General features: G+C 45.3%; 1 protein-coding gene across 1 annotated transcript in view; it reads right to left on the bottom strand.

Annotated features, from left to right (window-relative positions):
- The window catches only part of LOC137521462 (probable pleckstrin homology domain-containing family N member 1), a 124,218-nt gene that overhangs the window by 21,041 nt on the left and 89,218 nt on the right, over window positions 1-13,959 (bottom strand). The window contains exons 9-10 of the mRNA XM_068240754.1: window positions 8,259-8,345; window positions 172-247 (exon numbers count right to left, since the gene is read on the bottom strand). Coding sequence (XP_068096855.1) covers window positions 172-247; window positions 8,259-8,345 — 163 coding nt within the window. The remainder of the gene's footprint in view (window positions 1-171; window positions 248-8,258; window positions 8,346-13,959) is intronic.

Here is a 13,959-nt window from a genome sequence, read left to right as displayed (position 1 = left end):
TCTCTTGGCTATCACACACAAAGCATATGCTTTGTCCCATCATTTTGGTAACTGAGATCTCTAAGTCTGGTAAACATAACTGAAAGTATATTACTTTAATCCTCCACTACAAAGTACAGTAGATACCAGTTAAAACATATAGAAGCAATTTAACTTTAAACATCATCCTACCAGCAATTTGAAACTCCAACCTTCCGTTCCAAGTTAGGCTCTCTTCAATATGAATTGCATTTAAAGGCAGGGTACCCTGTGATATGATAAGACACAAATATGGTGTAATAGCAGCATAAACATATTGCTAACCATGTAAAGGGAAAAGCTAAATATCCAGACTTCATAGATAAATTGTTATAAGGCTCTTGGGGGCAGAATCACATTGCAAAGTGCTGCTAGTGCAAAATACCCTTACTGGACTCCTTGACAATATGTGATGCGTATACTGTACTTCATCCTGCATCTACATTACAACTCTTACAGAACTTCGAAATATATCAGAAAACAGTTGGATGTGCATAATGGATTGTACAGCATAGGCACACATTTCTGGCTCAACTTAGTAATTAATATTTCACTATCTGTATGCCCTATTAACTATTCTTCCACATGGCATGCTTGCTTATGCCGATTACCAACTCGCTTTGCCAACTATTCTGGCTACACCTGGACACCCACAAGCAGCTTTACAGTGATTAACATTTAAAGAGACACTGAAGCTTAAAAAAAAATTATGATATTATGATTTGTATGTGTAGTACAGCTAAGAAATAAAACATTAAGATCAGATACATCAGTCTAATTGTTTCCAGTACAGGAAGAGTTAAGAAACTCCAGTTGTTATCTCTATACAAAAAAGCCATTAATCTCTTTCAAAGTCGCCTAGAGGGTTGTTTTCTGACTTTTATTATCTCAACTGTTCGTTAACTATTTACTTTTTCTCTGCCAGAGGAGAAGTCATTAGTTCACAGACTGCTCTGAAATAATCATTTTGAATGCTGAGTGTTGTGTAATCTGCACATATTAGAGAATGATGCAATGTTAGAAAAAACACTATATACCTGAAAATAAAAATATGAGAATATTTTCTTTGCTGCTAATCTTCTAGTAATCATTCATAGTACACAATTAATTCATTATATCATATATATTTTTTCACTTCAGTGTCTCTTTAAGCTTACCTTATTTATCCCTGCAATGTACATTGAATGAAACTGATGCCTGGCTTTATTTTTGCATTATCTGCTAGTTTACACCATGGTTAGTTGGCTCTTTAAAATGCCTATCTGATATCACTGTTGTAACTCACTCACTGGTAGGTTCCCTGCATCAGGTTTACATGGTTTCCCTGCGCCACCTGACCCTGCCAAGTTGTCTCCTACACTTCTCTCCAGGGCCCCTGCATATTAGCTGCATACTCACTTGGGCGGCTGCTGCACCGTGTCTCTCTGCCTGCTTCTCCTCTGCCTCTTATTAACCTAAGTTAGAAATATCATCCCACAAACCACTTATACCACTTACCAATCAATAAATATCAATCACTAATCCTTCCCCTTACTATCCTTCTTTCCCCCTCACTAATCCACACATCGGTGCATTTCCTAAAGGGGGAAGGGAGGTGAGGAAAGAGCGTCCACCGCTGGATAGAGATGTAGCGAAAGGTTCGCCGGCGAACGGTTCCAGGCAAACTTTGGTGGTTTGGCGTTTGCCTGCAGCAGGCGAACTTTTGCAGAACTTCGATTCGCCCCATAATGCACGATGAGGGTCAACTTTGACCCTCTGCATCACAGTCAGCAGGCACATTGTAGCCATTCAGGCTACACTAAGCCCTTGAGCCCCACCCCCCTTATATAAGGCAGGCTCGCCGGCCATTACACTCACTCGTGTGCCTGCTAGAGACAGACTAGGGACAGCTGCTGCAGACTTGCTCTCCTAGGGACAGATTAGTTAGGTTCTTGGCTGCTTAGCTTGCTCCTGGCTGATTATTATTGCTTTTATAGCACCCCTCAACAGCTCTTTTCAGAGCTAATCCTGTACTTTTTTTTTCCGTGTGTCAAACTGACACTTTTGTTGCATGCATAGCCTTGCTAATTCATAGTGTGTGTGCCACTGCCAGCAGCCCAGCACATTCAGTGACTACCTGTGTGTGTGACAGGGAGCTGCACATTGTACTACCCAGTACTGCATATACCCAGTACCTCTTGTGTTATCTTAACCCACCTCATCACTGCATATACCTAACTTTGTATTGAGTGAACCCACCTCACTGCATCTAACTACCTGTTGAGTTCAGTGAACCCAGCTCACTGCATCTGAGTACCTTTACTGTTCAGTGAACCCACCTCACTGCATCTAACTACCTTTTGTGTTCAGTGAACCCAACTCACTGCATCTAACTACCTGTTGTGTTGAGTGAAGCCACCTCACTGCATATAACTACCTTTACTGTTCAGTGAACCCACCTCACTGCATCTAACTACCTGTTGTGTTCAGTGAACCCACCTCACTGCATATACCTAGCTGTTGTGTTGAGTGAACCCACCTCACTGCATATAACTACCTTTACTGTTGAGTGAACCCACCTCACTGCATCTAACTACCTGTTGTGTTGAGTGAACTCACATCACTGCATATAACTACCTTTACTGTTGAGTGAACCCACCTCACTGCATCTAACTACCTGTTGTGTTGAGTGAACTCACATCACTGCATATAACTACCTTTACTGTTGAGTGAACACACCTCACTGCATCTAACTACCTGTTGTGTTGGGTGAACCTACCTCACTGCATACAACTACCTTAAGGCTAATTTCACACCAGGACGTTGCGTTAGAGGGGGCGTTAAGGTCGCATAACGTCCCCCTAACTCAACGCCTGGTGGTGCTGGATCTGGACGTCAGAGTGAGCCGCGTTGTGCAGCTCACTCTGGCGTCAGTGATGCCGTGATGCACACTCTTGTGCGCATGCGGCATCACGTGGTCCCGCCGGCCAATCGCCGCACAGAGCGGCTGCTCCAGGAAGTAAACACTGCACGTCATAACGTGCAGTGCATATTAATTAGCCATGTGCCTGGCCGCTCTCCGCTCCTCCACAAGATTACTGAGCATGTGCAAGCAGTCTGTCCAAAGTACTGCATGCAGTACGTTGTCTTGTGACGCAGCGTTACAATGTAACGCAACGTCCGCACTGTGAACAGCCCCATTGATTTTTCATTACTGTGCGATGGGCTGCGTTACAGGCTGCTCTAACGTGCGCCTGTAACGTCCCACTGTGAAACCAGCCTCACTGTTGAGTGAACCCACCTCACTGCATCTAACTACCTGTTGTGTTGAGTGAACTCAGCTCACTGCATCTAACTACCTGTTGTGTTCAGTGAACCCACCTCACTGCATATACCTAGCTGTTGTGTTGACTGAACCCACCTCACTGCATATAACTACCTTTACTGTTGAGTGAACCCACCTCACTGCATATAACTACCTTTTGTGTTCAGTGAACCCACCTCACTGCATATAAATACCTTTACTGTTGAGTGAACCCACCTCACTGCATCTAACTACCTGTTGTGTTGAGTGAACCCAGCTCACTGCATCTAACTACCTGTTGTGTTCAGTGAACCCACCTCACTGCATATACCTAGCTGTTGTGTTGAGTGAACCCACCTCACTGCATCTAACTACCTGTTGTGTTCAGTGAACCCAGCTCACTGCATCTAAGTACCTTTACTGTTCAGTGAACCCACCTCACTGCATATAACTACCTGTTGTGTTGAGTGAACCCAGCTCACTGCATATACCTAGCTTCCCCCCGAGATGGACAAAATGGACAAACCAGGTAGAGGAAGAGGTAGAGGCAGACCCAGAGGAAGGCCACCAGGCACCGGCAGGTTTGTGCGAGGTGGTGTTGCTGTGATTTCGTGCGGACCTGGCCCAAAATACAATGCTTAGAAGAAGGCACGTGCCATCACTTCCCAAAATTGTGAGGACGTGCTTGAGTATTTAACACAGAACACCGTGACCTCATCTCCCGCAGCCACCAGCGTCACATCCGCTGCATTTGACACTTCGCAGGAGTTATTTGGTGGTGGTGAAATAGCAAGAACACCTGAGGAAAAGCAGCCCCCAAAAGACAAGCCACCCTCCTTCACCTCTTACTCCTCCTTCCGGTGCATCATCTTCATCCGCATTCTTCCTTGCACCTTCACAGCCATCCTCCTCCACACCGCCTCTTCCCTTGAGCGGTTCCTTCTCCTCTGCCCACAGCAGTACCCAGCTGTCCGTGAAGGAAGTGTTTGAGCGTAAGAAGCAAATGTCTGCCAGTCACCCTCTTGCCCGGCGTCTGACAGCTGGTGTGGTGGAACTATTAGCTCGCCAGCTACTACCATACAAGCTGGTGGAGTCGGAGGCTTTCCGTAAGTTTGTGGTCATTGGTACACCGCAGTGGAAGATACCAGGCCGCAGTTATTTTTTTAAAAAGGCCATACCCAAACTGTACCGTGCAATTGAGAGGCAAGTGGTGTCATCTATTGCGAAGAGCGTTGGGTCAAGGGTCCACCTGACCACGGATGCCGGGTCTGCCAAGCATGGGCAGGGCCGCTACATTACGTACACAGCCCATTGGGTCAACCTAGTGACCGATGGCAGCAAGCAGGGAGTACGTGGCTGCGCAGCGGACCAACTTGTCACACCTCCACGGCTTGCAGGCAGGCCTCCAGCCACCTCCTCTCCGCCTGCTACCACCTCTTCGCTGTCGTCATCCTCCTCCTCCTCCTTGGCTGGTGCCGCGATCTCCTCTCCAGCTACACAGCCCCCGCACACCAGGGCCTATGCTGCATGCCAGGTACGACGGTGTCACACAGTGTTAGACATGTCTTGCCTCAAAGGGGAGAGTCAAACTGGAGCAGCTCTCCTGGCTTTTCTTAACAAACAGGTGGAGCAATGGCTGACCCCACACAAGCTTGAGATCGGCAACGTGGTGTGTGACAATGGCATCAATCTCATTTCCGCATTGAATTTGGGAAAGCTGACACATGTACCCTGCATGGCACATGTGCTGAATCTGGTCGTGCAAAGATTTGTGTCCAAGTACCCAGGCTTAGAGGACACCCTGAAGCAGGCCAGGAAGTTGTGTGGGCATTTCAGGCGCTCTTACGCGGCCATGGCACGCTTTGTGGACATTCAGCGCAGAAACAACTTGCCCGTGAGACGCCTGATTTGTGATAGCCCGACTCGCTGGAATTCCACCCTGCTGATGTTCTCTCGCCTGCTAGACCAGGAGAAAGCTGTCACCCAGTACCTGTATCATTACAGTACAAGGACACAATCTGGGAGGATGTGAATGTTGTGGCCCAACAACTGGACACTGATGCGAATTGCATGCAGGGTCATGGAGCTCTTTGAGGAGGTGACCAAACTGGTGAGTCGCGCTGAGGGCACCATCAGCGACTTGATCCCCTACGCCTACTTCCTGGAGCGTGCCGTGCGTAGAGTGGTGGATACAGCTGTGGAGGAGCGTGAACGAAAACAGTTACGGCAGCAGGAGTCGTGGGAGCGATTTACATCCAAACCCGATGTTTCCACAACACCTGCGGCAGCACAGAGGGGGGAGGAGGAGGAAGAAGAGGAGTCGTGTGGGGAAGGAGAGGAGTCAGACTCTGATGATGATGATGATGAGGAATGTGTTTCTGTGGAGGAGGAAGAGGCGGCGGAAGAAGATCAACCGCAGCAGTCGTCACAGGGGGCTTCTGCTACTCCATGTTCCTGTGGTATTTTTCGTAGCTGGGGGGAGGAAGAGGAGTTGCGTCCCATCACTGAGGAAGAGAAAGAGGAGATGGAGAGTATGTCTGCATCCAGCTTTGTGCAGATGGCCTCTTTCATGTTGTCCAGCCTGTTGAGGGACCCCCGTATCAAAAAATTCAAGGCGAATGACCTGTACTGGGTGGCCACGCTACTAGACCCTCGGTACAGGCACAAAGTGGCGGACCTGTTACCAACTCAACAGAAGGCGGAAAGGATGCAGCACTTGCAGAACAAGCTGTCATTGATGCTTTACAATGCGTTTAAGGGTGATGTGGCTGCACAACGCAATCAAGGTACCACTGGCAGTAACCCCCCTCCTCCCAAGTCCACGCAGGCAAGGACAGGATGCTCCAGCGATCTCAGGGTGATATCGGACATGCGGACATTCTTTAGGAACACATTTCCTTAAGTGCAGCTGGAGGTATTGTCACTGAGAAGAGAAGTCGCCTAAGTCACGACAGTGTTCAGTACCTGACCTTTATCAAAATGAATGAGGAATGGATCACGGTGGGCTACTGCATGACCGACTAAGTCAGTCCCCACACACAGCATCTCTGCCTGCAGGCCACTTGCCTTCTCCGCCACCACCAACAGGGTCCAGGACTCTAGGCGGATTCCTGAATTTTTAAGGCCGCTGCTAGCAGCGGCCGCTACACTAATTTTTCTGGTGCGTGTACATGCCTGCCTAATTTTTCTGGCTGCACTGTGGAACAAAAAAACAAAAGGCATGTACATGTGCCCATCCCCCTTAATGATCATTACCTTGCCGCGGTGAAGGGGCTTGCGTATCACAATGAAACAATAAACGCCGGCTTTTTGAGTGTCTCGGGTGGGGGTGGGACACAAAGGATAATAAGGTCGTTGCTTCATTGTGGTCAGTCCAAATTTGATCAGCTGGACAGTCACTGTTGTTCTATCATTAAGCTACCACAGCCCGTCGACCATATGGGCTTGAAAACCGCCATGGCCTACACTCTCGCCACGGTGCGCACTAGTCCAGCACGGCCGTCACTGCGCAAACAGCTGTTTGCGGTGCGTTACACAGTGAGTTTGGTGTGTCAGTGTGAAGCAGAACTTTAATTACACTCCCTGATTGATGTATACACATGCAAGATGTTTTAAAGCACTTTAGGCCTGCAATTTAGCATTCAGTGTGATTTCTGCCCTTAAAACGCTGCTTTGCGTCACATCCAGATTTTTCCCTGGGACTTTGGGCATGTATCCCACTCCGCCATGCCCCCCTCCAGGTGTTAGACCCCTTGAAACATCTTTTCCATCACTTTTGTGGCCAGCATAATTTTTTTCTATTTTTCAAAGTTCGCATCCCCATTGAAGTCTATTGCTGTTCGCGAACTTTTCCGCAAACCGAACCTTCCGCGAACAGGGTTTGCGAACCGAAAATCGGAGGTTTGCGACATCAGTACCGCTGGATGAGAAGCCTTCAATGGCATTACTATCCTTGAGAGGGCACTTTTCGTATAAAACACTTTTCTTATTGTGGTTTCCTACTTTTTCAACAATGTTACTCCAGCTCCTCCTACACTTGCCCCATGAAATCTAAGGGGATAGAAAGGAAGAGAGAGCGAGAGAGAGATAAAAAAGAAAAATGAATTGTCCTTTTCTTTCGCCTTGCCTCCTCTTAGTTACATTTTGCATCAATCAGCGTTTGGGGATGCTTTTTAGGCAAGAGACTCTTCTGCTTGGTGTGCCATGCTGTCAATGGTCCTGACTGCCATGTATACTCCTTCACAAATGTGCCCCAGCTGCCTGGGTACTTGGACTATAAGACACACTGACTCCCCCCTGCTTTTGGGGGGTGAAAAGGTGCGTCTTATGGTCAGAAAAATACAGTAACTAACCTGATATAAAATATATTGCTTTTGGAAAAAAAAATTCTCCTTCTGTATTATCAGATATAAACCCTAAAAGTGCCCCATTCTGTGCACAGTTCCTGTGTGTCTGTAGATTGGTAAATACGATGGACCTGGTTATGCTGAACCTGCAGTCTGGTGTTCTATGCAGAGTTCAGTGGTTCTGATTCAGAAAGGTATACAGAAATAGCAGCAAGATTGAAACAAATGTCCTAAGCAATCAGGTTTCAGCTGATGAATGATAAAATGAGGCGTCATAGCCAGGTGCTACTGCTCCACATCTGCTGCGGTTTACATTGCATACATGTTAATAAATAAGCAGGGCCGGATTTATACTTTCCAGCACCCAAGGCCCACTGTCTAAATCCCCCCCCCCCCCCCCCCCCCGCATATCTGTCCGACACGACACACACACTTGTGTTCCTTGGTTTGAATGGGCTCCCCTCTGTTTTGCTGCTCTGCCCCACATTCAACAAAGAAGCAGTGCATGCTCTGTCCACTTCCTGTAATTTTGCATATATAGCCGGTTGATTTACATGTATGCAGCAGTAACAGGAGCACAGCATGATATAATAGTTTGTGTTTTCACTTACATGGTGTATGACCGTAGTTCTATCAGGATCAACTGAAAGGAAAACTAAATCTTCAGAGAACAGCAAAAGGAGTCGATCCTCAAAATCCTTTGAAATGCAGAATAAGATATAATTAATGATCGCCAACAGAACATAAATAATTAGCAAGAATGGTCTAATTATAAGTTATATTCCTAACAGTCATATGACGTGGCTTTGCATATGCTGCATATATACAGCATGTGCAGTTCAAAGACCACATTATATTTTTGCAATTCTGGATGTCAGTACTGCAAGCCACATTATCAGGGCAAGATTTGTCTACAAGGACAGTGGGGACATGAGTAGAAGTGTGTAGTGCTACTAAATTTGGGGAGGTCAGGAAGTCTGGGCTAACAGTCAGTTGGGAGGTCAGGAAGTCTGGGCTAAAAGTCAGTTTGGAGATCAGTAAGTTTGGGCTAACAGTCAGTTGGGAGGCCTAGCAGTCTGGGCTAACAGTCAGTTTGGAGATCAGTAAGTTTGGGCTAACAGTCAGTTTGGAGATGAGTAATGCTGGGTACACACGATGAGATTTCCCGTTCGATTCCCGGATCGATTCGATTAAATCAAACATGTTCGATTGGATTTCGATCGATTTTTTCATGATAGGTATGCAAAATCGACGGAAAAAACGATCGAAATCCAATCGAACATGTTTGATTTAATCGAATCGATCCGGGAATCGAACGGGAAATCTCATCGTGTGTACCCAGCATTAGTTTGGGCTAACAGTCAGTTGGGAGGCCTAGCAGTCTGGGCTAACAGTCAGTTTGGAGATCAGTAAGTTTGGGCTAACAGTCATTTGGGAGATCAGGCAGTCTAGGCTAATAGTTAAAGCAGTCTGGTGTCTGTTTTTTGTAGCAGCTTGTGAGCGGAAAAAGTGTAACCACCTTTGATTCAGAAACAGAGTACTAATGCGTATTTGGATCAAGACAATGTAGAGTGAATGTGTGTTTATTATTTTACTTTACAGTACTTTTTTACTATTTACTGTGCCTGGAAAGTTTATAAGGGTTATTTCTCCCAAAAAAATCTCTTTATACTGCCAGATATACTTTCATGAATTTCCCCATTGCATTGCAGTTTTTAATTCTTATGTACTGATTGTGTAGTTTGTGCATTTTCCCAAAGTTTACTTTATTGGCCTTACAAATCTGAGTACAATAATGTGAATTAATATGTAAAAAACTGTGCAACCAAGAAGTGCGCAGAATGTGCAGGTACAATGTATGCTGTGAGCTGTCCTTCAGGTGTACAGTTCTAATTTCGCTTCCCAATCTTGGGGCTGTCTGTATAAATCCCAGATTCCTGGGCACAAACTAAACATAGAAGCATTCCTTGGCATCCTATTCCAGTAGGAATGAGGTCCTCCTGAGTCCCAGCAGGTTTCCCAATGGTACAGGTACTCGAGGGGTTTTAAAGTGGTGGCATCATCAGGAATGTGCCTACACATCCACTTATGAGAATTGCGTCCACTAAAGGGCCCTATTGTGGCCCAGGAGGACAACACATAAAACAGTTGCAATCGTTTTTTATAACTACATAACATGGGACCCAATTGCAAAATTTTAATGGAGCCACCTGCCTTAGGCACACTTTAGGCATAGACTAGTCAGAATATTGTTCTGTTTATTTCTAATGTGATAACAGCCATTTTGTCTTTTAGCTTCTATCTTGCTTATATATTCGATTTAATATGAAGCAGAAGAAGTAGTACAACACGTTGCATTGTAAATTTCACTAGATTGAAAGACAGTGGAAAAACAGGAAACATCTTGCCCATTTTGCCTTTGTGGCACAGCCGAGACATTGTTCAAACAAACGCTTGTGGTTTATGACCTTCAGTTCCTCCATCTAAAATTGATGCATCAACTTTAAAAAGGGGAATGTCTTGATGAACAACAAAGTTACTACCTTATTTTTTATTAGACTTTAACATAACTAAACTCATGTATTCAAACCCATCTATTTCATATACTGCATATGCTGTAGTGCAAAAAAAGTACTGTATTTTTTGGACTATAAGACTCACTTTTTCTCCCCCAAAAGTGAGGGGAAAAAGTCCCTGTGTCTTATAGTCCAAATGTAGGGAGTTCCTGACTTGTGAACACCTGCCAATAGGAACCTCCAACCCACCACAATGTCGGGACTCCCTGTACTGTGCTCATGCAGAGGAGGAAATGGGGACAAAAAGAGGAACAGGGGGACACAAAGGGGCATAGTGGAGAACACAAGGGGGACACAAAGGGGCATAGAAAGAGACACGAGAGGACACAAAGTGGCATAGCGAAGTGAACAAGGGGGACACAAAGGGGCATAGAGGAGGACAAAAGGAGAACAGATGCGGACACATGGGGACACAGGAGGACACAGGGAGGACACAAGGGGAACACAGGGAGACACAAGAGGTACAAGGGGGAATGAGATACAATGGTAACATAATCCAAAAGATGCCCCTTTAATATGGCTGCACCAGGTTTAGTATATATATATACTTCCCCTGGTGTTTTTGCCCTGTAAACCTAGAGGTTTAGATAGGTGCGTCTTATGGTCAGGAGTATCTTATAGTCCGAAAAATACAGTACTTCCATAAAATTTGTTTGAGCAGGTCCCCATGACTTGCTCTTTGTTTATTCTCCACAGCTGTGCTCAATAAATCTCTTCATTATTTTGGAATACAAATAAAAAAAAAATGTATCAGTTCTACAGCATTTCTGGTGCCGAAACCTAGGAGACTCAGATGGCAAGGTAACCACCATCATAGTGGGTAGTGGACTACAATCTTTAAGGCCTCATTCACACCTAAAATCAAAAATGTCCACTGCGCGCTGCCTTTCTGTAAAAGCGCTTTTCTGTAAGCGTTTTTCCAGAGCGGTTTTGTAATTGACATTGACTCCCTGAAGCAAGTCAGGAGGTAAACTCTTTCACCCGGAAAACAATAAATACAATGTATTTATTCTAAAAAAAATGTGAACGTAATCGCCACATAAATCGGTTTTGTGAGCATTTATTGGTCTTCCTACAACTTCCATTATAATAAAAACGCCCCAAAAAAGGTACAGGCACCGCTTTGCTGAACGCACAGCGCATGAACCGCGCTGATACGAACCTTCTCATAGAGATTCATTGCACAAGCGTTTTGTGGGCGATTTTAATCGCCTGAGTGTAAGGCTTGGTGGTGTATTCTCCACAGTCAGCATGCAACGCATGAGCTGACGTGGAGGAGGTACACACACTAGCACCAGGAAACAGGCTATCCCTAGTATAGTGGAGGGGAGGACTGACTGCAACAGGAGATTGTGGCGCACAGAGCCGGTGCAGATCTGACAGCCACAAACAATGCTTTCGTATAACGTCTCAGCGCAAAGTAGCGCTGAGCGCACAAACCAGAACTGAGGAGATCAGGACAGGTAGACAGAATGAACGCTTGCTAGCTAGCGGCTACTTAGCGACAGCAAGCGTCCAAAACCAGACAGACTGGAATGAGGCAGCCAATGCGATGCGGCGATGGCGTGCCTCACAAAGACAAGACAGGACAGTCAGAAAATAGCAGGATTAAGATAGATGAACGTAACACAGATAAATATACAATAAGTATGTTTTCCTAGCGTATTACAATTACAGCTATCAATGAAACTATTTGTAACGTCTGACTAACATATGTATATATCGGCAATGAACCGATATATGACATAAGCAGGAACGCTGACTAACCCTGGAGCAAAACAGGGAACAGGGCTCAGAAGGATTCGCTATCTCTTCGCAGAGATGAACGCAATCCACAAACGGTAACAGGACAGGATTCAGAAGGATTCGTTATCTCTTCGCAGAGATGAACGCAATCCACAAACGGTAACAGGACAGGATTCAGAAGGATTCGCTATCTCTTCGCAGAGATGAACGCAATCCACAAACAGAACCAGGAGCAGGGTAACTACCTCAGCACGGGTGGTCACGGTACGCGCAACCTACCAAAACGTGCTGGAAAGCTGACTAACTGCACACAGGATATAAACAGTTCGTGTACGTATACATCAGCAACACTGATGTATCACGTAACACAAATACAAGGAAAATAATAAACGTGCTGGTATGCATATATATTGGCAATGAACCAATATATGATGCAAAGACCAGCAAAGTATCTTTAACAAGAAACACGATCGGGGGCTAAAGCGACAGCAAGACAGGCTTAAGCTGAAGCTATGAAAACCCAAGGAAACCCTGCAGGAAGCAGATCTTTATACTGAGGTCATCCAATGGGAGCAGACATGCAGATTCCCACACAGGTGAATGATAATCAGTCACAAGCTGACAGCAGGGAAAGACAGACAAAGCTATGCAACTTGCATGGAAATAGATCAGAACTGCCTGAGCTGCAGCACTACTTCCAACAATAGCTGCTGCAGCAGCGATCATTACACTGAGCTTTAAAAAAAAGCCAAAAATGCCCCTAGAGTGAACAAACCCTAAAGATGTGTGTTTGTGCAAAGTCTTGGGATCTGTCCACATACTTTAACGTGAAAGCTGCTACTGTGTCTGTGCAAGGCCCCTGACAAGTGGGATCTTTGGATGGCCTAGCACTGGTTCTCTTCTGGTGAGGAAGATAGGGGGAATCCTCGTTAAGATCCAGAGGCTTCCCCCTCCTGAGGTAAGTACTCCATAGGGGCACTTCTTTTACTTTTTGGTCCACTTTAAGGGTTGAAAGTCTAGGTGTGAAGATTAAACTGCCTCTTTTGCCTCTCTCTGCTACCAAACTTGCTATTTATTCAGGCCCCACACAATTCAGTGAAGACTTCTTGAACTTCTTAGCATTTCTCTACTGTCAGAAATGTTTTCACAGCCACACACACTTTCTGTGACCTCCTATTAGTTATCCGGGGGAGCTGAAATGGGGGCCAGTTTACCCACTGTGAGCTATAGCCGCTCTGAATCATTGCAGTGGAAAAACATAAATACAGACAGGTTACAAGAAAAACGTATATTGTGTATAAATATGTTGATGTCATGCTACTTGTCATTTCAGTTATACCTACAATTTGGCAGATGTTTATTAGGTCACCATTCACATTTCAAGGCCCATATTTTACAAAGGCTCTATTGTAAACATTCTTGATATATAAAGTACAAGGCCTAAAAGGTTTGTCTGCATATCCTTAAAAAAGAACTTTAGCCTAAATAAACATACTGTCATTAAGTTACATTAGTTATGTTAATTAAAATAGATAGGTAATATATTCTCTTACCCACACTGTTTTAAAATAACAGGCAAATGTTTGTGTTTTCATGGGGGCAGCCATCTTTTTGGTTGAAAGGACATGGAGCATTAGGCACGGTCCCAACTGTCCTGTGTTCCTGATCAGCTCTTTAGGCAATGAGAACAACAACATCAGAAATCCCATCATGCTTTGCACAGCATCAGGGGAAAAATGCCCGGGCAGATTTCTTTGATGGGGCAGAGCTTAGCTTCTGTGTAGCTAAAAATGAGACTTGGGTAGGAAAAAAAAAAGTTCTGATGCTGTGAAACTGATAAAGAAACACCAAGCCTTTTCAGTGCTGCAGAGTAGATTTTTAGTCCGGAGGTTCACTTTAAGGCTTCTATCTCACTTCTTAGCACAGATGGCCATGCGATCAGAACACAACGACAGTGGCACCTGTGCTGCCGTGCATTGCGCTGCTGATC

This window comes from Hyperolius riggenbachi, chromosome 6 (assembly GCF_040937935.1).
Source record: "Hyperolius riggenbachi isolate aHypRig1 chromosome 6, aHypRig1.pri, whole genome shotgun sequence".
In the NCBI taxonomy this organism is placed as follows: Eukaryota; Metazoa; Chordata; class Amphibia; order Anura; family Hyperoliidae; genus Hyperolius; species Hyperolius riggenbachi.
Note: the sequence above shows the minus strand (reverse complement) of the source record. Positions and strands in the feature narration are given on the sequence as shown.